At 41.5% G+C, this 27,683-nt stretch overlaps 1 protein-coding gene across 2 annotated transcripts in view; it reads right to left on the bottom strand.

Annotated features, from left to right (window-relative positions):
• The window catches only part of WDR70 (WD repeat domain 70), a 365,021-nt gene that overhangs the window by 271,117 nt on the left and 66,221 nt on the right, over positions 1-27,683 (bottom strand). For both annotated transcript variants that reach the window (XM_054486906.2, XM_054486907.2), the window contains exon 7: positions 24,253-24,386. In XM_054486906.2, coding sequence (XP_054342881.1) covers positions 24,253-24,386 — 134 coding nt within the window. The remainder of the gene's footprint in view (positions 1-24,252; positions 24,387-27,683) is intronic.

Genomic DNA, 27,683 nt, shown 5'->3' with positions numbered 1-27,683 from the left:
CCTGCTAATGGGCTGGTGCAGTGGCTCACACCTGTAATCCCAGCACTTTGGGAGGCCAAGCAGGCGAATCACTTGAGTTCATGAGTTTGAGACCAGCCTGGCCAACATGGCAAAACCCTAAAACCTAAAAATACAAAAATTAGCCATGCATGGTGGCTCATGCCTGTAGTCCCACCTACTCAGAAGGCTGAGGCAAAAGAATTGAACCCAGGAGACAGAGGTTGAAGTGAGCTGAGATTGTGCCACTGCACTCCAGCCTGGGCAACAGAGTGAGACTGGGTCTCAAAAAAAAAAAAAAGAAGTACTTGCTAATGCAGAATGTATGCATATTCAATGACCTAGCAATTCCACTACCAAGTATATACCCAACAGAAAAGCAAATACATGTTCCAAATGACATCTACAAGAATGTTCACAGAAAAACTACTCATAATAGCCCCAAACTGGAAATAAGTCAAATGTCCATAGGCAGAAAATAGCTAAGTAGATGTATATTCATACAGTAGCACACTGTACAGCAATTGAAATGTACAAATTTTTGCTATAAACAATATGGATATATTTTACAAATATAATCAAGTGAAAGAAGCCAGACAAAAAAGAATATATGCTGCATTTACCCATTTAAGTAATATTCAAATATAGGCAAAAGTAATCTATGGTGCAAGTAGTCAGGATGAGAAGGTTGTGGGTAACATCTGGTAAACAAGTTTCTGGTGCTGGTAACACTCTACTTCTTCTATCTGGGTAGCAATTACAGTGATGTATTCATTTTATGATTAGTCCTCAAGCTACAGCCTTAGTAGTATTGTAATTTTCTAAATATTATATTTTAATTTAAACATTATAAAAATTAGAGACATCTGAAGCAATTTTATATTAAGGCCCTTAATTCACCAGTAAAGACATCAAATGGATATACTACCACACTTTACAGTGTAATTTAATCCTTGAAGGCGAGAAAATTCTCAGAATAAACTAGTAAGTATATGTAAAATGTTTTGTGGTTTAAATTGTTTGAGGGGTTTGGGTTTATTTTTGTGGGTTTTTTTTTTTTTTTTTTTTTTGCTTACATGGGCATCCTTCAGTTTTTAATAATGTGAAAAATTCTATTTACCCATTGCCAATGTGTATAAATTAATCTGGGGCAATTTTATACAATAAAAGGTGAACTTTTATGCATGAAACAATAATTTAACAAAAAATGTACAGGAAGAAGAATGTTCATTACAAATATAGGAAACATAAATATTACCAAATATTGGCAAACACCAAAATGTTCAGAAATATAAGTCTATTACAGTTATAGCTCTCTCAAGCAAAAAAATAGCAGAGAAAAACTTAGTTTACCTTAGGGGCTATTTATTTACTTAGAGATTTGTTAAAAGGTCAAATGGGGTCACACAGAATACTAAGAAGAGCTGTTCACCCAGGCCTCACTAAGAATTCTTCTTCATTCAGTAGCTATATAGTAATATGACACCTGCTCCTACGACCCAAAGAGGAACTACAGCAACTACTCTTTAGCATCTGTTGCTCCCAACTCTGCTTTGCAATTATATGACTCAAGCATTCTGGCTCCATTAACTACTACTTCTGTTACTCCCAATTAAATTCCCTCTAACCCTCCCACTCTGCCTATTTAAGCTTTCTGCTGCCTCATGACTTCAATTCCATCAGAGTTATGCATTCTGTTTCCTCTGTACATTTTTGCTCTGCTTCCATTGCTAATTCCCTAGTAAAGTGTTGTATATTCAAAGTTCCAAAGAAACAGAATATCCAAGACATCACCAATTGTCCAAAACACAGTGTAGGAGGCCACAGTTAAGAGAAGCAAGACCATTAGCTCTTTTTATAGGCTCGAGAACAACAGGATGCTTTGGTCCTGTATCAGCAGGATGCTTTTCAGGTAGATCCTACTGCCACCCTACTATCGGGTAGCTCCTACTGCCACCCTAGCTATGGGCACACGTCAGAGTCCCATGTAATAAAGGAGACAAAAGGAAACCACCACGAGTATAAACTAAGAAAAGTACTCCAAGGTTTCTAAGAATGGAGCTGTGTAACTCACTTTGCCCCATTTGTTACTTCTCCACGGTACTTACCACCACCTATTATGTATATTCTATTTATAGTCAGTCTTCTCTCATTAGAATGAAAGTTCCGTAAGGATAGGACTATACAGTCAGCCCTCAGTATCCATGGGGGACTAGTTCCAGGATCTCCTGAGGATAACAAAGGATACTCAAGTCCCTGATATAAAATGACATAGTATTTGCACATCACCTTTGCACATCCTCCCATATACTTCATATCAACTCTAGATCACTCATAATATCCAATGTAAATGTCATGCAAATAGTTATTGTACTATATTGTGTAAGGAATAAGGACAAGAAAAAAGTCTGTACGTGTTCAGTACCGACGCAAGTTTTGTTTTCCAATATTTCCAATCCTTGGTTGGTTTAATAAACAGATGTAGAACCCAGGAATAAGTTCTAGTATCCTATTGCATAGTAGGATAAGTATAGTTAACAATAATGTATTATGTATTTGAAAATAGCCAGAAGAGTAGATTTTGAATTTTCTCCCTACAAAAAAATAATTATGCAAATTACCCTGATTTGATCATTACACATTGACTACATGTATTAAAACATCACATTGTACCCTATATATGTACAATTATGTGTCAATAAAAATTTAATGTCAATATGTGAAATAAAATGAAAAAATAAATAAAATTTTTTAAAGCAGTAATTATCTCCATGTGGTAGGAATATATATAATCTGAAATAAAAAATATATTTGTGATTGTTAGGATAAAATAGATGATAGATTATTTTAAGTTTGGAAATTACAAATTATAAAATTCTCACAGAACCTGAAAAACTATTGGTATTGTTAAATATTTAAAAATCTGTCCTTGGAGAGAAAGAAACCTATCAGATTTACATCAACAAGTGCAATATATCAGCCTACTACCATCTGCTACAGACTGCATGTTTGTGTTCCCTCAAAATTCATATGATAGGCCAGGCGCGGTGGCTCATGCCTGTAATCCCAGCACTTTGGTAGGCCGAGGCGGGTGGATCACGAGGTCAGGAGATCGAGACCATCCTGGCTAACATGGTAAAACCCCGTCTCTACTAAAAATACAAAAAATTAGCCGGGCGCAGTGGTGGGTGCCTCAGTCCCAGCTACTGAGGAGGCTGAGGCAGGAGAATGGCGTGAACCCAGGAGGTAGAGCTTGTAGTGAGCCGAGATTGTGCCACTGCACTCCAGCCTGGGCGACAGAGCGAGACTCTGTCTCCAAAAAAAAAAAAAAAAAAAAATCATATGATAAAGCCGTAGCCCCCAAAGTGAGGATATTGGGAGGCATGGCCTTTAGGAGAGAATTAGGGTTAGATGAGGTCATGAGAATAGAGCCCCTACAGTGGCATTACTTCCTTTATAAGAAGAGACACTAGAGCTGCTTTTCTCCCTACCATGTGAGGATACTGAGAGAAGATGGCCATTTCCAATCTAGGAAGCAGGCCCTCTTTAAGAAACATAATTTGCCAACACTTTGATCTTGCACTTCCAGCCTCCAGAACTGTGAGAAATATCTCGTTTTTTGTTGTTTTTTTTTTTTTTTTTTGAGACAGAGTCTCACTCTGTCGTCCAGGCTGGAGTACAGTGGTGCGATCATGGCTCACTGCAACCTCCGCCTCGCAGGTTCAAGCAATTCTCCCACCTCAGCCTCCCAAGTAGCTCAGACTACAGGCGTGCACCACCATGCCCAGCTAATTTTTGTAGAGACAAGGTTTTGCCATGCTGCCCAGGCTGGTCTCAAACTCCTGAGCTCAAGTGATCCACCTGCCTTGGCCTCCTAAAGTGTTAGGAATACAGGCATAAGCCACCATGCCTGGTCAAAATATCTACTGTTTAAGCTACCCAATTTATGGTATTCTGTTTTAGCAGCTGAAGCAGACTAAGATACCATCCTATAAGCTACAGACCAGCACTATCCAACAGAACTTTATATGATGAGGAAATGTTTTATATCTGTGCTATCCATTATGTTAGCCACTAGCCACATGTATCCATCAAGTATTTGGAATATGGCTAGTGCAACTAAAGAACTTAATTTTTAATTTTTTTTTTTTTTTTTTTTTTTTGAGATGGAGTCTCCCTCTGTCGCCCAGGCTGGAGTGCAGTGGCGCCATCTTGGCTCACCGCAAACTCTGCCTCCCAGGTTCATGCCATTCTCCTGCCTCAGCCTCCTGAGTAGCTGGGACTACAGGCGCCCACCACCACGCCCGGCTAATTTTTTGTATTTTTAATAGAGATGGGGCTTCACCGTCTTAGTCAGGATGGTCTCGATCTCCTGACCTCATGATCTGCCCACCTCGGCCTCTCAAAGTGCTCGGATTACAGGCGTGAGTGAGCCACCACGCCCGGGCAATTTTTATTTTATCTTATTTAAATAACCACATGTGGCTAGTGGCTAATGTATTTAACACTACAGCTGTAGACAATATGAAACAAATATAAAGCAGTCTCAACTTTGGAAAAACAGAAAACTCTTACTGCCTCATAAGGCATCTATATTTATCTATATTAGATGAAAAATGAAATACTAAGTTAAGTAAAATGTTCTTTAAAGAACAAAAACAAAAGAAAACCTAATGAAAGCTATAAAGTCCACTGGATAATAATGCTACCAGTACTAAGAAAGTACAGCCCCTAAAAGTGACTTGCAGTCACAAATATAAAAATGACTATTCAAGTGAACTCCTAAGGTAAAAATTTGTTATTCACCATGCTCCAAAATGGTCTGTAATATTCTTCAGAGACGGCATGGTAAAGTACGATACAAGGGTAATATTAACAGTATGCTGTCACAGGTGCCATTCTCTTAAAAAAGAAATCCCAAAATAAATATAAATGGAAAGCAAATAATTAAACACATTAAATAGAGATTACTACAAAAATCCATAAGGAATTCTGGTGGAGAAACAACTTAATAATCAAAATCCCAAATATAAAATTTATCTATCAAAAATGAAAATGTTGACATACAGTTTCTTGCAAAAAAAAAAATTTAGAAATTTTTTTTATATAAATAAATAAGAACATCTTTTTTAACAAAATCTTAGGCTGTTGAGTCCCATTTATTTTCTACACCTCTAATTCCAAAGCTGAGAAACAAATGGATACTTCAGAAAAAAAAAAAAAAAATTAACTCATGACAATTTGTCTTTTGGACACAGAATATAAAGGAAAAATAAAATTTATGTCTATCTGGCCAGACCTCAATAGAATTTTTCATCCTAACTGGTTCCTAAATCCAAATCAGATACTTACCAATAAAACTGTTTTTCTGCACAGCTACTACTAGCTAGAAACTGCTTCTCCAAATTTATACTGACCATTTCTTCTAAAATGTTGAAATTCCAGCTGATAGTTTTTAAAAAACCATTCTTAATGTACTGATTCCAGAGTACTGATTCCAATGGCCAAGAAAATTCAAAAAGATTTAGGGTGGTCTCTGAGATTAGAATGTGTGACAATGTGAAGCATTTCACTACAATGTCCAAGATTAAAGTGTCAAAGCAGATGAGGAAATGAAGCTCCCAAAACAGATGTCCATGAGAAAAGAGCCCAGAAAAGCAAAAGGGGCCACAGCCCAGGACCTTACAATAAAGAAAAGTGGCTCTGGCCCCATGGTATCCTTCCTGAAACACTGGGAAAGAATGAAGTCCTTAGCAAAATTCTGACCAGGATCCCAAATTTAAATGTAAGCTTGTAAGGAAAACACCTATGGACTTGTGTTTAAATTTGTCCATCTAAGATATAAAATTACAAGTTTGACCAAATGTGCCAGTTGTCCACTCATTGTCTCTCAGCTCCGAATTCATCCTTTCCTGTCTGCTCTGCAGAAATGAACTTGGACCCTTTAAACATTTTTCCTTTGCTAGTTGGCATGATGTTAGATCGACATTGTAAGAGGAGGAGATTTTCCTCTTCTTTCCAAGAGTCTTGTGTGCTCCTCTTGGCAGGCTTCTGTACTGCAACACAGCTTCTCCGGTGTCCAGATCCAGCACCCGTGCAGTTTGCTCCATTGTCAGGCTCCTGAAGTGCACAGCAGTCAGCAGCACCCAGTATCTTCCACCAGTACCTCCACAAGGCAGTATTATAGCAGAGTGATTCTGATGAGACAGATTTCTACCATGCCAACTTCTCTTCTCAGTGAGCCACAGCCATGCCCCCTCAAACAGGGTCTGGATCTTAAACCCAGAGGCCCTGGATGTTGTATCTCAACCCCAGGGGTTGATGCTCCTTTTATCTGTTATTCTTATATTCCTCAGAGTTCTCTTTACTTTTTACTAGCCAATCCTCACTGCTCCAAAACCTTGTTATAGCTAGCAATTCTTCATATTAATCTTTCCTTGTTCAAATTACATATGATTTCTCTATTCTAATCAAACACTGACTGATAGATCAAATTTCAGGCAATTAATCAAACTGAGAAAATTATAGGGCATTATGTCTAATTTGTTATTTTATATATTAGCAAACACATGAGATCTGATCATCAGAAAGTTCAGAGCGCTAAACCAAAGTCTCTAAAGAAAGAATGGAATGAATCAGTTCACAAGATATATACTTGTTAATGCTACTCCCATTTGGGGGAAGTGTAATTGTCTCCAGTAACCATGAAAAATAAGAGATCACTTTGTTTCTTCTGATGATTTATTTTTATTTTAAAAGGGAAATGAAAATCTAAAAAATATAAAAGTTTAAGAAGACAAAGTAGAAATAGTCAATGGCTCCATTTCTCTGGCAAACTAATCAACCAAACTGTTCTATCTACATTTGGCGGGAAACCCAAAATGTCAGTGATCCCACACTAATATTCACATTGTTTTTCTGCTATATAGGAACACTTTTAACATTTTCCCTCTGTCTCACTGTTTGTCATGTACTCTCTGTAGACTACTTTGCCAACATTAAAATGAAATGTTCAGCATCAAGCTCATCATTCCTGTCTCACTTCATTCTTAAATCTGCTAGCCACAGAGTTAAAAGGACAGGATTAAGAGTCATTAGACACAGTACTAAGGAGAATTAAAGGGCCTGTTCAAGGGGCATAACATCTGCTCCTCAAACTCCTGCCTAAACAACGAAGATTCTGATCAAAGAGAAGAGAGGGAAAGCCAATCTAACCAGTCAACCGGAGTCATGAGGAAGTGAATGCTCTCTCAGGGAGTAACTCTGACACCAGAGGAAGGCTTAGTGACATTACACAATTGTTTCTGTGAAGTTATTCATGGGGCAAGTGGGAGTATATGAGAAGTGGAAGGGAGTGGGAAGGTGAAGATTGAGGATCCTTTTAAGTAGTTTTTGCTCAGCTAGCAAAACAAGCTGGGACATGCAAGACAGATAAACACAGCTGTTTGGGGCTGTCACTTGGGGCTCAGGAGCCAAGGTGTCCTGCTGTAGTGAAAAGTGCACCGGAATGTGAGTCAGGAGTTCAGGGATCCAAGTCCTCATTCTGCTGCTAACTAGCTGCGTGATGATGAGCAAGTCTACTGGCTTCACTAGACTCAGTCTCTTTTTTTTTTTTTTGATACAGTCTCGCTCTGTCACCCACGCTGGAGTGCAGTTGCACGATCTTACCTCACTGCAACCACCGCCTCCTGGGTTCAAGCGATTCTCCTGCTTCAGCCTCCTAAGCAGCTGGGATTACAGGCGTGTGCCACCACGGTGGGCTAATTTTTGTATTTTTAGTAGAGACGGGGTTTCGCCATGTTGGCCAGGCTAGTCTCAAACTCCTGACCTCGTGTTCCGCCCACCTTGGCCTCCCAAAGTGCTGGGATTACAGGCATGAGCCACCACGCCTGGCCTCAGTCTCCTTATTTCAGCAAAACGAGGAGACAAGACTAGATGGCAGCACTATACAGAGATGCTCCTGAACCACAGAGTTCATGTACTAGTTAATATAACTTTGCTGAGTCCTGGTTTCCTCCACTGAAAAAAACATGAGAAATAATACTTTTTATGAAATTGGGTGAGGATTAAAAATAATATACATAAAGACACCTAGTACAGTAACTGAAACAAGTAATTATTATTATTACTACTTTATTTCCAATGCTAAGATTATTTGAGGGGTACAAAATCTTGGTAGCCAAATGCAATGTTATTTCAAATGCACTACAAGTTAGTATATGTTTAGTACATGTCTTAATTATTGCTAACCAAAATACTCAAGACTTACAAACTAAGGACTTGGGCCGGGCGCGGTGGCTCACGACTGTAATCCTAACACTTTGGGAGGCTGAGGCGGGCGGATCACGAGGTCAGGCGATCGAGACCATCCTGGCTAACACGGTAAAGCCCCGTCTCTACTGAAAATACAAAAAATTAGCCGGGCGTCATGGCAGGCGCCTGTAGTCCCAGCTACTCGGGAGGCTGAGGCAGGAGAATGGCATGAATCCGGGAGGTGGAGCTTGCAGTGAGCCGAGATCACACCACCGCACTACAGCCTGGGCGAATGAGTGGGACTCCGTCTCAAAAAATAAATAAATTAATTAATTAATTAAGGACTTGTAAATGTCACCCAAAAATGTAAAAATATATTTTGTCAATATAAGGTTGATTCTGCAGAGGGTGCAAAAAAAGAATATAAATAAGGAATCCTTAAGAATTTGGAAATAGGAAATATAGAAGACTTCTAAGGAAAAAGAACTGAGGACTTCATCAGACTTCCCTACTCCAAATGCCAAAAGAAATAACCTAGAAAAATATAAAATCAGGATAAATGAAAGGACTACTGAAAACTGGAAATTATCCAGAAATTTCTAATAGGAAAAGATCAGAATGATTAGGAAAGCACCTCCCAGAAAGAGTGCAACAGCCTCATATGAAACTACCCAGAAACCATGAAGTCCATGGGCGGTTCGTTCTCAAAGCAGCAAGGATGCCCTTATGGAAGCAGTTGTCACAAAAATTAGGCAGCAGGCACAAAAAACAACGTGGAAGACATAATATAGGGTTAATAAAACAAAGATATATAATCAAAAACCTACTATCTTTCCTAAAAATACAGCATACAGGCTGGGAGCGGTGGCTCACGCCTGTAATCCCAGCACTTTGGGAGGCTGAGGCAGGCAGATCACAAGGTCAGAAGATCAAGACCATCCTGGCTAACACCATGAAACCCCGTCTCTACTAAAAATACAAAAAATTAGCCGGGCATGGTGGCGGGCACCTGTAGTCCCAGCTCCTCGGGAGGCTGAGGCAGGAGAACGGCGTGAACCCAGGAGGCAGAGCTTGCAGTGAGCAGAGATGGCGCCACTGCACTCCAGCCAGACGGAGTCTCACTCTGTTGCATAGTTTACAACAAAACTATAGCATCCATCACATAGAGGAGAGACTCCCCAAAACACATACAAGGATTACTCTCAGCCCTACCTCCCTCAAACTTCCTAAGATCACAGACACATTCCACTGGCCACAAGCAGTGAGGTTAAGAAGGTAAAGAGATACAAGAAGAATCTTTTCAGCCTGTATCTCACCAGGCAGAGAGCGTAAAAAAGAAGAGCAAAATAATAAGGGGCTGTGAAGAGCTTTTACAGTAGGGTCAGCAAACTTTGTGTGAAGGACCAGATAAATATTTGAAGCTTTGCAAGCCATATATGATCTCTGTATCACATTCTTCTTCATTATTCTGGGGTTTGTTTCACAACCCTTTAAAACTGTAAAAATCATTCTTAGTTCAAGTCTCATACAAAAACAAGCTATGGACTAGAGTTCAGCCACTGATCACAGTCTATACTGTTCTAAGATCTAAAAGACAAAGAATATAGCTGTGGAATTTTTTTAAAGGAAAAAGAACATATTATCAGACTGTTATTTTGTGCTGAAAAAAAATTCAAGAAAACGTGTCATCATTACATATAACGCTATGATAAATAAACTTGTTCCTGATCATTTCCATATATGTGGATATATCTGTCAGAGGAATTTCTAAAAGTGGATTACTTGGTCAGAGGGTATATGCATTTGTAATTTGGAAGAGAATGCCGAATTGCCCTCTATAAGACAGTGCCAATTTACACTCCCACCATGCCTGATAGTATTTGTTTCTCCAAATCTTGCCATCATAGTTTACAGTTTACATCAGAATAAGATACATTGGCTGGGTGCAGTGGCTCATGCCTGTAATCCCAGCACTTTGGGAGGCCAAGGCAGGTGGATCACTTGAGGTCAGGAGTTGGAGACCAGCCTGGCCAACATGGTGAAACCCTATCTCTACTAAAAATCCAAATATTAGCCAGGCATGGTGGTGCATACCTGAATTCCCAACTACTTGGGAGGCTGAGGCATGAGAATCGCTTGAACCAAGGAAGTCGAGGTTGCAGTGAGCCAAGACTGCACCACTGCACTCCAGCCCAGGCGACAGAGTGAGACTCTGTCTCAAAAAAAAAAAAAAGAAAGACATTATCAAATTGTTATGCGGGAAAAAAAGTCTGGTCATTTACACCCCCACCTTAGCCTTCTCACATTGGATAGTATATGTTCTCTTCACTTTTGCCAGTCTTACAGGTAATACATAGTACCTCACTGGCACTTTAATTTTTCCTTCTTTATTAATGAAGCTGAATATCTTTATGTTTATTGACTATTTGTATTTCTTCTGCTGTTACCTATTAATTCATTTCCTTTGGCTAGTTTTAGTTTTCAAACATCCCTTTCTTTATTTACAGAAACTGTATTATGGATAGTAGCCCATTGCTTTCAATCTGTGTTACAATGTTTTGTTTATAATTTGTCTTTTAATTTTGTTTTTGATGTCCTTTGTTTTCTGAAGTGTAAAATATCTTTTTAAATTGTAAAAGTAATTCATGCTGTTTTGTTATGTCATATAAAAATATAAAATGAAAGTTCTCCAATACCCCCACATAATACACTTCCATTTCTAGGACATAACCTCTCAAACTTTCCCTAGTACTAAAAAACACAAATACATAAATTATATATTACAAAAGTGGAATTTTTTTGGAAACTACTTTTTCTATTTAACAAATATTTACGGAACTCTTTCTATCTAAGCAACAGACTGGAATATTTGTGACACACATATCTTATAAAGAACTTTATCAACCAATCCAAGAAAAGAACCCAGTTTTTAAAATGGGCAAAAGTTTTTGAACAGCTGCTTCATCAAAGAAGACATATAAGCTCAATATCACTAATCATCAGGGAAATTCAAATTAAAACCCAATAACATATCACTACATACCCAACTGAATGGCTAAAATTTAACATATTGACAATACCAAGTGTAGGTAAGGACATAAAGTAACTACAACTCTTACACATTGACGCTAAGAAAGCAAAATGATATGGCATTTTTAAAAAGTCAGGCAGTTTCCTATAAAGTTAATACTCACATATCATATGACAAAGCAATTCACACTTAGGTATTGACCCAGGGAAATAAAAACACCTGTCTATAAAAATGACCTCTACAGTACGGAGTATTTATAGAAGCTTTATTCCTTATACCTAAAAACTGGAAATAAGCCAAATGTCTATCAACTGGTAAAGAGATAAACAAACTGTATGTAATACAGTCATACAAAAGAGTACTACACAGCTATAAAAGGGAACAAAACTACTGATAGAGGCAAAATCAGATCAGTGGTTACCTGGGGGTCAGAAGGAGGGACTGACTGCAAAGGGGCTAAAGGGAACTTTGGAGGATAATCATAGTGTATGACTATGACTGTATGCATTTCTCAAAATTCATAGGACTGTATAAGTAAAAAGAATAAATTTTACTAAATGTAAATTATACCTGAATAAATGTGACTTTTAAAAAGTTCATTAAAAGAGTAGAAAATTAGTAAAGTGAATTGGCTTAAGAAGTTTTAACAAATTGTGGCAAAAAAAAAAAAAAAAAGATAAAGAGAACTGGACCAGAGAGAGAAAAAGGGAAATGGAGAACAGATAACAGAGAGCCAAAGCTAAATAGCCTATACTCCCAAAAAACAAATCAGGGTCAGGCGCGATGGCTCACGCCTGTAATCTCAACACTTTGGGAGGCCAAGGCAGGAGGATCACCTGAGGTCAGGAGTTCAAGACCAGCCTGGCCAACATGGTGAAACCCAGTCTCTACTAAAAATACAAAAATTGGCCGGGCATGGTGGCATGCCTTAATCCCAGCTCCTCAGCAGGCTGAGGCAGGAGAATTGCTTGAACTTGGGAGGCAGAAGTTGCAGTGAACCAAGATCGTGCTACTGCACTCCAGCCTGGGCAACAGAGCTAGACTCTATCTCAAAAAAAAAAAAAAAAGAAAGAAAGAAAGAAATCAGGACAGGTGATAGCCTTAAATAGTAGTCTGATTTTTCAGAGGTAAAATCCAATGTTACAATACTAAGAAAAACTCAGAAATAGGAAGTAATACTTGAAAGACATGAGACATATCAACTTAAGAATCTGTGCACTGAGATTCCTTCATATTAAATAAATACTAGGTGAGTTATTATCTACCAAATGCTTTACTAGGTGCCATGGCACTGTGCCAAACACTTTATAATATATACATTATTTCATTTAATCATCAATCAGAACACCAAAAAACTGGTAGTATTAATTCTATTTTACAGGCAAGGAAACTAAGGGTCAAAGTGATTAAATGACATGCCTAAAGTCATATAGCAAATGAACAAGCCAAGACATAATTCAAATTCAGATTTTTATGAGTCAGAATCAATGCTCACATTCCATTATGCACATTAAGTCTATAGTTATACTTAGTTGCAGAATTAAATTTTACATCAACTAATATGCTATAAAAAAGAAAGAGGAGGAAAAGTACTTCAGTGAAAATCTAGGACAGTAATCTTCCCCTCATCCCACTAAAACTGATAGTTATGACACAAGCTCAGCTAAATTAGCAGAGAAGACAGTGTATAACACTTAATGACTACAGCATTGACTCACCCATTCTGATTTCCAGTAACAGAAATTTTTAAATTTCAGAATCTAGGATTGACTCAGAAATGCAAAACCGTAGGTATCTGTTTTGTCTTTTTTTATTTATTTGAACTCTGAAACTCTTTAATCAAGTAACTGTTCATACATAGCAAGAACTACAAATACCATTTGAATAGATGGAAATTTCTCAGTGGCAATCACTTTTGATATAAAATGAATGGAAATCATAAGATGCAATAAAACTCACTATTCAATTATCTTCAGAATACATATCATATTTTTATTTTTTAAAAAAAGCTAAACACATCAGCCTTAAGCCTGTAGCTCAAGGCATCACTTAGAGTGCAGAGCTAGTAATTTCAAAAACTGTTCCTTACTTGCCCTGAACTGATAGGGTTTAAGCCAAAGATTTCAGATCTTCCAGAAAAAGAAATTCTTATGCTTCCTTCCTTTTCCAAAAGGTGGGTACACATTGCTGAAAATAGTCTTCTGCTCTATTTCTCAACAGAAAACTACTGAAAAAAAATATGAAACACTATTATTGTATGACTTATTTAATGAATAATAAGCTCCAAGTATATCCCAAACACTGTTTTAGGTGCTGGAATAGAAGTAAACAAATGTGAAAAACACATCATTTCTGATCGTTATAAGTGCTATAAAAGAAATAAATCAGGGTAATGGATAGAGTGGGTGGCAGTGGAGAGGTGGGAGAGGAGCTACTTTTGACAGTATGGTGAGGAAAGGTCTCTTTGAGGAGCTGACATCTGAGCTGAGACATGACTCAAAAGAAGGTCACTGGATCTTAATAAGATAAAATTTTAAAATTATGTAACTTGATGACAGTTACAGAGGGAAGCAAAAACCAGGAAATTAAGTAAAAGGCTATTACAGATAGTTTACATAATTTTACCATGAAAATGTCAAAGAGAAGGTGTTGGGAACAGGCCCTCCAAAATCTGGCCATAAACTGGCCCCAAAACTGGCCATAAACAAAATCTCTGCAGCACTGTGACATGTTCCTATTGGCCATAATGCCCACGCTGGAAGGTTGTGGGTTTACTGGAATGAGGGCAAGGAACACCTGGCCCACCCAGGGCAGAAAACTGTTTAAAGGCATTCTTAAACCACAAACAATAGCATCAGCGATCTGTGCCTTAAGGACATGCTCCTGCTGCAGATAACTAGCCAAACCCATCCCTTTATTTCGGCCCATCCCTTCGTTTCCCATAAGGGATACTTTTAGTTAATCGAATATCTATAGAAACAATGCTAATGACTGGCTTGCTGTTAATAAGTATGTGGGTAAATCTCTGTTCAGGGCTTTCAGCTCTGAAGGCTGTGAGACCCCTGATTTCCCACTTCACACCTCTATATTTCTGTGTGTGTGTCTTTAATTCCTCTAGTGCCGCTGGGTTAGGGTCTCCCTGACAGAGCTGCTCTCGGCAAGAAGGAAAAATATATTCAGGTAAATAATGTATATCAAATAATAAACTGTGCTTAACAACAAAAGAAAAGCATTTTTTAAAATTCAATTTTTATACTGGTAGACCAAGAAAAGAACACCTAATGTCAGTCTTTTTAAAGTGTGCTAGGTGAGTGAGAAAGAAGCTAAGAATACTACAGCACCAAAGAGCTCTTCCGGAGAAATTCGTCAGAGATGCCCAAAATCCAGGACACTTTTTTTACCTCAGCTTCACTCCTAGACTTGGACTTCTATCTCCCTTCCTGAATAGCTATGGGGGCGTTCTTTGAGTGTGACTGCCTCTTTGATATCCACTTACTCACCATGACGCTGCCTCTCGGATCTCAGACAAATTCTGCTGTTGGCTATTCCAGGTGAGATGGTTTGAAAACATCACACTATGTCTCCATATCTTCAAGACAGTCAACAAACTCCCTCAAGTTATCTTTGTGGATAATATAGGAATAATACAGATCAGTGACAAAAAGATGTGGGGGAATTTAGCTGAGTTACAGGCATGTGTGGATTCTCACTTGGGTGAAAAACGTAATTTAAAAGGTTAACAGACCAATGTCGGGCGGGGGCATGGTGGCTCACATCTGTAATCCCAGCACTTTGGGAGGCCAAGGCAGGCAGATCACCTGAGGTGATCTGGAGTTCAAGACCAGCCTGGCCAACATGGTGAAACCACATCTCTACTAAAAATACAAAAATTAGCCAGGCATGGTGGCATGCACCTGTAATCCCAGTTCCTCAGGAGGCTGAGACAGGATAATTGCTTGAACTCAGAAGGTGGAGGTTGCAGTGAGCCGAGATCATGCCATTGCACCCCAACCTGAGCAACATGAGACAGACTCCAACTCAAAAAAAAAAAAAAAACAAATATCAAAATAAAGAAAGGCTTCTAATGGTATTATGAGAGTTTGACTCTCCCATATTCAACAGGTATCAGCTGAATGAGAATTTACGTACATTCACCAAATTTGCAATTGGCAAAACACAAGCAGTGATCATTAACATACACATTGGGTGTTATAATCAGAAACTAGAACAATGATCCAACAAAATAAAGAGAACGAAATTGAAGGGGAAAATAAATATAAAAATACTTGTTTCACTTTTTTCTTTTTTCTTTTTTTTTTTTTTTTTTTTTTGTTGTTGTTGTTGTTGTTGTTGAGATGGAGTCTCACTCTGTTGCCAGGCTGGAGTGTAGTGGCGCCATCTGAGCTCACTGCAACCTCTGCCTTGCAGGTTCAAGCAATTCTCCTGTCTCAACCTCCCTAGTAGCTGGGACAACAGGCAGGTGTCACCACACCCAGATAATTTCTGTATTTTTAGTAGAGACGGGGTTTCACCATGTTGGCCAGAATGGTCTTAATCTCTTCACCTCGTGATCCGCCTGCCTCGGCCTCCCAAAGTGCGGGGATTACAGCCGTGAGCCACCGCACCTGGCCTCACTTTTATCTTCATTTAAAAATCTGCATTAAACTTTAGTGAGTTTTTGGTAGTAGCATTCCTGTTTTTGAACTTAAGTCACATATTTTTATGTCTAGAGGTACCCTGTTACCTACCGTAGTAGTTTGTGTGTACTGGATTTGGCCACTTAAAGGGAGGCTGAAGATATGCACTATCCAATACAGCAGCTACCTAGCCACGTGTAGTTATTTACATTTTAATTAAAATTTGATTTCAAGAAATTTTAGTTCCTTAGAATTACTAAACACATTTCAAGTATTCAGTAACCCCATGTGACGAGTGACTACCATACTGGATGATACAGATACATAATATCTCCATTACCACTGAAAGTTATATTGGACAGCACTCTTAAACTACTGGAATCATCAAGTGATGACCCTTGGAATACTCAATCAAACAGAAATTACAGCTAGAAAACGATTTTATTTTCTTTCTTAACCAAAGATCAAAGGCATCAAATCAGATTTTACTGTCTTTTCTTGAAAAAAGTAGGCCAGGGGAAATGGCTCACGTCTGTAATCCCAGCACTTTGGGAGGCCAAGACGGGCAGATCACCTGAGGTTGGGAGTTCAAGACCAGCCTGACCAAAATGGAGAAACCCCGACTCTATTAAAAATACAAAATTAGCCAGGTGTGGTGGCACATGCCTGTAATCTCAGCTACTCAGGAGGCTGAGGCAGGAGAATCGCTTTAACCCAGGAGGTGGAAGTTGTGGTGAGCCGAGATGATGCCATTGCACTCCAGCCTGGGCAACAAGAGCGAAACTCCATCTCAAAAAAAAAAAAAACAAAAAGAAAAAAGAAAATGTATACACTCACACACACACACACAGACACAGACACACACACACACACATAAATATATACACATACAGATAAATTTAACAAAGACCATTTGTGACCTGTAAAGCCTAAAATGCTATCTGGCCCTTTATAAAAAAAACTTTGCCAACCCCTTGACCAGTAAGTGTTTTCTCATAAATGACTTCTATCTTTTAATTTGAATATCAAATTAAAAGACGTTAAGAAAAATTCTGTAATGCTAAATTTAAATTGGAACACAGGTACAATTAACAATTCTTAAATTGCTTTACATGTATACTGAGGCTGAATAAGTAAGTAAATGGATAGTGGAAGCTAGGTTTCTCACCATTGGAAAGTGATGATACAGAAAAGCAGGAAGGTTAGAACAAATCAACATAGTACTGGATTAGAATTAGAAACATCAGTATGCACTAGTGTTCAGGTTAACGTGGATGTAGAGAGATACAAAATACTATATACTATATACATAAGTTAGTACAACATATATGCATATATTTCCTAGCTGTGTCAGCTGAGTCAGCCTAAGAGCAGTGACATCCCAGGAGCAATGAGCATATTAAGAACCTAGATCTTCTAGAGCCAGAAATACCATTCGACCTAGCAATCCCATTACTGGGTATATACCCAAAGGATTATAAATCATTCTACTATAAAGACACATGCACACGTTATGTTTATTGCAGCACTGTTCACAATAGCAAAGATTTGGAACCAACCCAAATGCCCATCAATGATACACTGGATAAAGAAAATGTGGCACATATAAACCATGGAATACTACGCAGCCATAAAAAAAGATGAGTTCATATCCTTTGCAGGGACATGGATGAAGCTGGAAACCATCATTCTCAGCAAACTAACACAAGAACAGAAAACCAAACACTACATGTTCTCACTCATAAGTGGGAGTTGAACAATGAGAACACATGGACACAAGGAGGGGAATATCACACACCAGGGCCTGTCAGTGGGTGGGGGGCTAGGGCAGGGACAGCATTAGGAGAAATAGCTATGTAGATGATGCGTTGATGGGTACAGCAAACCACCACGGCACGTGTATACCTATGTAACAAACCTACACATTCTGCACGTGTATCCCAGAACTTAAAAGTATAATAAAAATAATAATAATAATAATAAAGAACCTAGATCTTATTTGCTAATATACTTCTCCTGGGGAAAAGAACTAATTCTAGAACTGGAGCAGGGAAAATACAAGCATCTATAGCCTGGAGCATTTTATTTTATTTATTTATTTATTTATTTATTTATTGCAACAGAATTTCACTCGTTGCCCAGGCTGGAGTGCAAAGGCGCGATCTCAGCTCACTGCAACCTCCACCTTCCGGGTTCAAGCGATTCTCTTGCCTCAGCCTCTGAAGTAACCGGGATTACAGGCACCCACCAACATGCCCAGCTAATTTTTGTATTTTTAGTACAGACGGGGTTTCACCATGTTGGCCAGGCTGGTCTTGAACTCCTGACCTCAGGTGATCTGCCCGCCTCGGCCTCCCAAAGTGCTGGGATTACAGGCGTGAGCCACTGTGCCCAGCCTGGAGCATCCTGTAGTATCAAAAATTAAGGGAGTATTTCCAAAAATGAAAAAAAGGAAGCATGTCAAAGGGACAAAAGACCAAACTAAAAGAGCTCCCAATCACCACAGTTGAAACAAGCTGAGCAATAAAATAAATACATAAAAAAACCAAAAAGTGTATTTAAATACCACTCACTCCAGGAAGTGGAGCTGAATTTTTCCACTGCCTCTAGTTTGAGCAGTACTCAGTGGCTTGTAGCCAAAGAATGGCATATGGAAAGGAAAGGAAAAAGTAACTTTACCATGAAGAACCTAAAAAAACATGACAAAAGTACCCCTGATATGATGTAATAAGAAAGCCACTTCACCTCTGTGATATTCTTCCCAAGGACTCACAATCTCAATCTAACCATGAGAAAAGCATCAGACAAAAGCAAATTGAGAGACATTCTACAAAATACCTGACCAATACCCCCTCAAAACTGTCATGGTCATGAAAAACAATGAAAGACTGAGAAACTGTCAGGGACTAAACAAATATAAGGACCAAAGGTAATGTGGTATCTTGGAGGAATCATTAGTGGAAAAAAAACAGTGAAATCCAAATAAAGTTTGGAGATTAATTAATAGTAACTGACTAATGTTAGTTTCCTAATTGTGACAAATGGACCATAAGATGTTAATCATAAGAAAAACTGGGTGAAGTGTATGCATAAACTCTGTACTATCTTTGTAGCTTATCTATAAATTTAAAAATATTCTGAAATTTAAAAGTTTACTAAATATTTTGAAATTGAAATAGAAATATCAATGTGACCTTGTAATTTAAACATAGACACATATATGCATGAATACATACGCATCTATATTTTCTCCCTCTTTCCATCAAAAGGTCAAAAGCAATGACATCCCAATATCAATGAGCATGCCCAGCAACCAGATTTGGTCTCTAAATACCATTCCCACAAGAACAAAGGAGGGCTACTCGGGGAAGTACTGATTCCAGGACTTGTAAAGGAATGTTAACAGGAAGCCTACATCATGTTGTGCCAGAAACCAAGTAAGTGTTAAAGACTAATAAGGTCATGTCAAAATTATACAGCAATCAAGGACTCCTACTAGACAAATCTAGGACAATTTAAACATCAAAAAGAATAATGACTGCAATTGACTGAAACATGAAAATTTAAAAATCGTAAATACTGATACTCAAAAAAGAAAAAGAAATCATCACCAATAACAGAAACAATTCATTTATCACCATCAGCCCTTAAGCTAAAAATGGGCAATTAAAGAAAGATAACTAAGCTTTTATCCTGCCTCTTCAGTAGTAACTATATTTCAGGATAACCAAATAACATCAGTTAATGAGGAAAAGTTGTTCTTTTTTACTTTTTTAATTATACTTCAAGTTCTAGAGTACATGTGCACAATGTGCAGGTTTGTTACATGTGTATACATGTGCCATGTTGGTGTGCTGCACCCATTAACTCATCATTTACATTAGGTATATCTCCTAATGCTATCCCTCCCTCCTCCCCTCATCCCATGACAGGCCCTGGTGTGTGATGTTCCCCTTCCTGTGACCATGTGTTCTCATTGTTCAATTCCCACCTATGAGTGAGAACATGCGGTGTTTGGTTTTCTGTCCTTGTGATAGTTTGCTGAGAATGATGGTTTCCAGCTTCATCCATGTCCCTACAAAGGACATGAACTCATCATTTTTTAATGGCTGCATAGTATTCCATGGTGTATATGTGCCACATTTTCTTAATTCGGTCTATCATTGATGGACATTTGGGTTGGTTCCAAGTCTTTGCTATTGTGAATGGTGTCACAATAAACATACGTGTGCATGTGTCTTTATAGCAGCATGATTTATAATCCTTTGGGTATATAACCAGTAATGGGATGGCTGGGTCAAATGGTATTTCTAGTTCTAGATTCCTGAGGAGTCGTCACACTGACTTCCACAATGGTTGAACTAGTTTACAGTCCCACCAACAGTGTAAAAGTGTTCCTATTTCTCCACATCCTCTCCAGCACCTGTTGTTTCCTGACTTTTTAATGATCACCATTCTAACTGGTGTGAGATGGTATCTCATAGTGGTTTTGATTTGCATTTCTCTGATGCCCAGTGATGAAGAGCATTTTTTCATGTGTCTGTTGGCTGCATAAATGTCTTCCTTTGAGAAGTGTCTGTTCATATCCTTCACCCACTTTTTGATGCGGTTGTTTTTTTCTTGTAAATTTGTTTTGAGTTCTTTGTAGGTTTTGGATATTAGCCCTTTGTCAGATGGGTAGGTTGCAAAAATTTCCTCCCATTCTGTAGGTTGCCTGTTCACTCTGATGATAGTTTCTTTTGCTGTGCAGAAGCTCTTCAGTTTAATTAGATCCCATTTGTCAATTTTGGCTTTTGTTGCCATTGCTTTTGGTGTTTTAGACATGAAGTCCTTGCCCATGCCTATGTCCTGAATGGTAATGCCTAGGCTTTCTTCTAGGGTTTTTATGGTTTTAGGTCCAACATTTAAGTCTTTAATCCATCTTGAATTAATTTTTGTATAATGTATAAGGAAGGGATCCAGTCTCAGTTTTCTACATATGGCTAGCCAGTTTTCCCAGCATCATTTATTAAATAGGGAATCCTTTCCCCATTTCTTGTTTTTGTCAGGTTTGTCAAAGATCAGATGGTTGTAGATGTGTGGTATTCTTTCTGAGGGATCTGTTCTGTCCCATTGATCTATATCTCTGTTTTGGTACCAGTACCATGCTGTTTTGGTTACTGTAGCCTTGTAGTATAGTTTGAAGTCAGGTAGCGTGATGCCTCCAGCTTTGTTCTTTTGGCTTAGGATTGTCTTGGTGATGCGGGCTCTTTTTTGGTTCCATATGAACTTTAAAGTAGTTTTTTCCAATTCTGTGAAGAAAGTCATTGGTAGCTTGATGGGGATGGCATTGAATCTATAAATTACCTTGGGCAGTATGGCCATTTTCATGATATTGATTCTTCCTATCCATGAGCATGGAATGTTCTTCCATTTCTTTGTGTCCTCTTTCATTTCGTTGAGCAGTGGTTTGTAGTTCTCCTTGAAGAGGTCCTTCACATCCCTTGTAAGTTGCACTCCTAGGTATTTTATTCTCTTTGAAGCAATTGTGAATGGTAGTTCACTCATGATTTGGCTCTCTGTCTGTTATTGGTGTATAAGAATGTCTGTGATTTTTGCACATTGATTTTGTATCCTGAGACTTTGCTGAAGTTGCTTATCAGCTTAGAGGGTTTGGGGGCTGAGACGATGGGGTTTTCTAAATATACAATCATGTCATCTGCAAACAGGGACAATTTGAATTTCTCTTTTTCTAATTGAATACCCTTTATTTCTTTCTCCTGCCTGATTGCCTGGCCAGAATTTCCAACACTATGTTGAATAGGAGTGGTGAGAGAGGGCATCCCTGTCTTCTGCCAGTTTTCAAAGGGAATGCTTCCAGTTATTGCCCATTCAGTATGATATTGGCTGTGGGTTTCTCATAAATAGCTCTTATTATTTAGAGATATGTCCCATCAATACCTAATTTATTGAGAGTTTTTAGCATGAAGGGCTGTTGAATTTTGTCAAAGGCCTTTTCGGCATCTACTAAGATAATCAAGTGGTTTTTGTCTTTGGTTCTGTTTATATGCTGGATTACATTTATTGATTTGCGTATGTTGAGCCAGCCTTGCATCCCAGGGATGAAGCCCACTTGATCATGGTGGATAAGCTTTTTGATGTGCTGCTGGATTCGATTTGCCAGTATTTTATTGAGGATTTTGGCAGAGACACAACAAAAAAAGAATTTTAGACCAATATCCCTAATGAACATCGATGGAAAAGTTTTTCTTTAAGAAGATGCCAGGAAATAAATGCAGATGAAATAACAGAATAAGAAAATCACCAATTTGTAGCCCTCGGTGACATAACCGATTCAGGAAGAAATCATCAATGGACACTAAGCTCATTAAGTAAAAGAATGATGAGTAGTATCTGGATAGTTACATAGTACCAAACTATCTCTCTACAAAGTTCTTGCCTCTCTCAAGTATAAAATATTAACTTTACAATGAAGGAATCAGATGTCACTACCTTAATCCAGGGATTTACCTTAATTTCTAGTGACTAACAGTGAAACAACTAGACAATACATGCCATCTGAAGTGATACAATATAATTATGATAAAGCCTTTGATATTCCACTGGAAATATTGGAGAGGAGATAAAGAAACAAGTTAAGTCAGGAGTCCCCAAAGCCCAGGCCATGGACTGGTATCAGTCTATGGCCTGTTAGGAACCAGGTGCACGGCAGGTGTTGGAAGGGTGAGCGAGCATTACCACCTGAGCTCTGGCTCCTGTCAGATCAACAATGGCATTCGATTCTCACAGGAGTACGAACCCTATTGTTGACTGCGCATGCGAGGGATCTCTAGGTTGCACAATCCTTATTAGAATCTAATGCCTGATGATCTGAGATAGAACAGTTTCATCCGGAAACCATCCCACCACCCCGACCTCCACGCTACCCCTAGTCCATGGAAAAACTGTCTTCCACAAAACCAGGCACTGGTGCAAAAAAGATTGGGGACCGCTGAGCATAAGAAAGCAATATGCCAAAAGATCAGATATGGTCAAATACAGAAAAGAGAGTGGCTTATGGGCCAGGCGCGGTGGCTCATGCCTGTAATCCCAGCACTTTGGGAAGACGAGGCAGGTGGATTACTTGAGATCAGGAGTTTGAAACCACCCTGGACTACATGGTGAAACCCCATCTCTACCAAAAAAATACAAAAATTAGCCAGGCATGGTGGTGCACACCCATATAGTCACAGCTATTTGGGAGGCTGAGGTGGGAGGATGTCTTGAGCCCAGGAAGCAGAGGTTGCAGTGAGCCAAGATCTCACCACTGCACTCCAGCCCGGGCAACAGAGCCAGACCCTGTCTCAAAAAAAAAAAAAAAAAAAAAAGAGAGAGAAAGGCTGGCTCATTGTAGCAACATGGAAGGCCCTTTCTAACATAATGCTAGCCAACCATACCTAAACAGTACAAAATGGATTGGTACCTGGTTAATGGCTTAGCATATGTTAATTTCTCATTTCTCAGGATTAATTGGAATGTTTTAAAACAAAGTTGTTGTTTTTTTTAATTTTTTTGTTTTGAGATGGAGTCTTGCTCTGTTGCCCAGGATGGAGTGCAGTGGCGCAATCTTGGCTCACTGCAGCCTCCACCTCCCGGGTTCAAGCGATTCTCCTGCCTCAGCCTCCGAAGTAGCTGGGATTACAGGCATGAGCCATCATGCCTGGCTTGTTTTTATATTTTTAGTAGAGATGGAGTTTCACCATGTTAGACAGGCTGGTCTCGAACTCCTGACCTCAGGTGATCCACCCACCTTGGCCTCCCAAAGTGCTGGGATTACAGGCATGAGCCACTGCGCCCGGCCTTTTGCAATTTTTTTTGAGACGGAGTCTCTCTCTGTTGCTGGGCTGGAGTGCAGTGGCACAATCTCAGCTCACTGCAACCTCCATCTCTCAGGCTAAAGCAATTCTCCTGCCTCAGCCTCCCGAGTAGCTGGATTACAGGCATGCGTCACCATGCCCAGCTAATTTTTCTAATTTTAGTAGAGACGGGCTTTTGCCATGTTGTCCATTCTGGTCTCAAACTCCAGGCCTCAGATGATCCGCCTGCCTCGGCTTTCTAAAATTCTGGAATTACAAGTGTGAGCCACTGCGCCCAGCCTAAAATATAAGTTTATGAAACAAAAGAAATGTAAGGCTCATTTTACTTCATTTAAATTATGAAGGCAGTATACAGTCATATAAACGTAATGTATTTTGATACAAATCATTGTAGATGGGATTCCAAAGCCAACAGCACTGTCTTCCAATGTGAAGATATTAAGTCAAATATGAAGATATTAAGTAAGTGAATACATACCACTCACAGGGCTGAAGGGATCGAAATGCCTTAAAAGAAGCATCCATTCCAGCAAAATCCCAAAACTTAACATCATAGTCATATCCTCCTGTCACCAAACGGGCACCTGAGGGATCCAGACCCAAAGCAGACACCTGGTTTTAAAAAAATAAAATAAAATGACTTGAGCAAAATGACATATGGTCAATTATAACCCCCATTTCTGTTCTTTAATCCCACCCCCTATGTTTTAGGCCTTGGAAGCACAAACCACCAACTATTGTTACTTCTGAAAAGCGGGAATGGATGGTGCCTTCTATATTATTAGACTTTGTTACTATATTAATTCTTTTGCAATAAAGAAAAATACTTTAAATCTATTTGGCAATTTTGTCCCAAATCATCAATCATGTACTCAGAATAGCTATCACTGCAATTTTGTACGATAAACTAAGTTGCTTTAGTGTACAAGTAAAAATCTTACAAATAATTACAATAATTCAGCATTTTCAATATACAATCTAAGGAAAACTTTTAAGATAGTTTAATCATAACTGAATGAAGACCATATGAATCTGAAATTACCAAAATGAGTAACACCAAGGGAGCTTTAAGAAATCTATTTAACAAAGTAGAACAAAGCAGAATTATCTGTCCCTTATGGTCAAATGGCTCGGTATATTCACCTTAAACAATTATTTTTAAAGCTGAATTTTTAAGTGACTAATCACATTATAATAGTACTTATATTGGTTCCATAAAATATTTGCTTCCAGCCAGGCACGGTGGCTCATGCCTGTAATCCCAGCACTTTGGGAGGCCAAGGCAGGGAGATCACTTGAGGTCAGGAGTTTGAGACCAGCCTGGCCAACATGGAGAAACCCCATCTTTACTAAAAATACAAAAATTAACTGGGCGTGGAGGCATGCACCTGTAGTGCTGAGGCACAAAAATCGCTTTAACTTGGGAGGCAGAGGTTGCAGCGAGCCAAGATCGTGCCACTGCATTCCACCCTGGGTGACAGAGCAAGACTCTGTCTTAAAAAAAAAAAAAAAAGCTCTCCCTCTCCCTCCCCCTCCCCCTCCCCCTCCCCCTCCCCCTCCCCCTCCCCCTCCCCCTCCCTCTCCCCTCTTTTTTCGGTCTCCCTCTCCTTCTTTTTTCGGTCTCCCTCTGTTGCCGAAGCTGGACTGTACTGCCGGGATCTCGGCTTGCTGCAACCTCCCTGCCTCGGGCTCCTGTGATTCTCCTGCCTTGGCCTGCCGAGTGCCTGGGATTGCAGGCGCGCGCCGCCACGCCTGAATGGTTTTTGTATTTTTGGTGGAGACGGGGTTTCGCCGTGTTGACCGGGCTGGTCTCCAGCTCCTGGCCTCGAGTGATCTGCCTGCCGCGGCCTCCCGAGGTGCTGGGATTGCAGACGGAGTCTCGCTAACTCAATGCTCAATGGTGCTCAGGCTGGAGTGCAGTGGTGTGATCTCGGCTCTCTGCAACCTCCACCTACCAGCCTCCTGCCTTGGCCTCTTAAAGTGCTAAGATTACAGCCTCTGCCCCCACCGCCACCCCGTCTAGGAAGTGAGGAGCGTCTCTGCCTGGCCGCCCATCGTCTGGGATGTGAGGAGCCCCTCTGCCCGGCCGCCCTATCTGGGAGGTGAGGAGCGCCTCTGCCCGGCCGCCCATCATCTGGGATGTGAGGAGCGCCTCTGCCCGGCTGCCACCCCGTCTGGGAGGAAGTGAGGAGCGCCTCTGCCCGGCTGCCCCGTCTGGGAGATGAGGAGCACCTCTGCCCGGCCGCCCCGTCTGGGAGGAAGTGAGGAGCGCCTCTGCCCTGTTGCCCTATCTGGGAAGTGAGGAGCGCCTCTGCCTGGCCGCCACCCCGTCTGGGAAGTGAGGAGCGCCTCTGCCCGGCTGCCACCCCATATGGGAAGTGAGGAGCGCCTCTGCCCAGCCGCCCCTTCTGGGAGGTGAGGAGCGCCTCTGCCCAGCCGCCCCGTCTGGGAGGTGAGGAGTGCCTCTGCCCGGCCGCCCCGTCTGGGAGGTGAGGAGCGCCTCTGCCTGGCCGCCACCCCGTCTGGGAGGAAGTGAGGAGCACCTCTGCCCAGCTGCCCCATCTGGGAAGTGAGGAGCGCCTCTGCCCGGCTGCCACCCCCTATGGGAAGTGAGGAGCGCCTCTGCCCGGCCGCCCACTCTGGGAAGTGAGGAGCGCCTCTGCCCGGCCGCCCACTCTGGGAAGTGAGGAGCGCCTCTGCCCGGCCGCCCACTCTGGGAGGTGAGGAGCGCCTCTGCCCGGCCGCCCCGTCTGGGAGGTGAGGAGCGCCTCTGCCTGGCCGCCACCCCGTCTGGGAGGAAGTGAGGAGCGCCTCTGCCTGGCCGCCACCCCGTCTGGGAGGAAGTGAGGAGCACCTCTGCCCAGCTGCCCCATCTGGGAAGTGAGGAGCGCCTCTGCCCGGCTGCCACCCCCTATGGGAAGTGAGGAGCGCCTCTGCCCGGCCGCCCACTCTGGGAAGTGAGGAGCGCCTCTGCCCGGCCGCCCACTCTGGGAAGTGAGGAGCGCCTCTGCCCGGCCGCCCACTCTGGGAGGTGAGGAGTGCCTCTGCCCGGCCGCCCCGTCTGGGAGGTGAGGAGCGCCTCTGCCTGGCCACTCCGTCTGGGAAGGGAGGAGCGCCTCTGCCCGGCCACCCCGTCTGGGAGGTGAGGAGCGCCTCTGCCCGGCTGCCACCCCGTCTGGGAGGAAGTGAGGAGCACCTCTGCCCGGCTGCCCCATCTGGGAAGTGAGGAGCGCCTCTGCCCGGCCGCCACCCCATATGGGAAGTGAGGAGCGCCTCTGCCTGACCACTCCGTCTGGGAGGTGAGGAGCGCCTCTGCCCGGCCGCCCCGTCTGGGAGGTGAGGAGTGCCTCTGCCCGGCCGTCACCCCGTCTGGGAGGAAGTGAGGAGCACCTCTGCCCGGCTGCCCCGTCTGGGAGATGAGGAGCACCTCTGCCCGGCCACCCCGTCTGGGAGATGAGGAGCACCTCTGCCCGGCCGCCCCGTCTGGGAGGTGAGGAGTGCCTCTGCCCGGCTGCCACCCCGTCTGGGAGGAAGTGAGGAGCACCTCTGCCCGGCCTCCCCCTCTGGGAAGTGAGGAGCGCCTCTGCCTGGCCGCCACCCCGTCTGGGAGGAAGTGAGGAGCGCCTCTGCCTGGCTGCCCCATCTGGGAAGGGAGGAGCACCTCTGCCCGGCCGCCACACCGTCTGGGAAGTGAGGAGCGCCTCTGCCTGGCTGCCCCATCTGGGAAGGGAGGAGCACCTCTGCCCGGCCACCACACCGTCTGGGAAGTGAGGAGCGCCTCTGCCTGGCTGCCCCATCTGGGAAGGGAGGAGCACCTCTGCCCAGCCGCCACACCGTCTGGGAAGTGAGGAGCGCCTCTGCCTGGTCGCCCCGTCTAGGAGGTGAGGAGCGCCTCTGCCCGGCCGCCCT

The sequence above is a fragment of the Pongo pygmaeus genome, chromosome 4, assembly GCF_028885625.2.
Source record: "Pongo pygmaeus isolate AG05252 chromosome 4, NHGRI_mPonPyg2-v2.0_pri, whole genome shotgun sequence".
NCBI lineage: Eukaryota > Metazoa > Chordata > Mammalia > Primates > Hominidae > Pongo > Pongo pygmaeus.
Note: the sequence above shows the minus strand (reverse complement) of the source record. Positions and strands in the feature narration are given on the sequence as shown.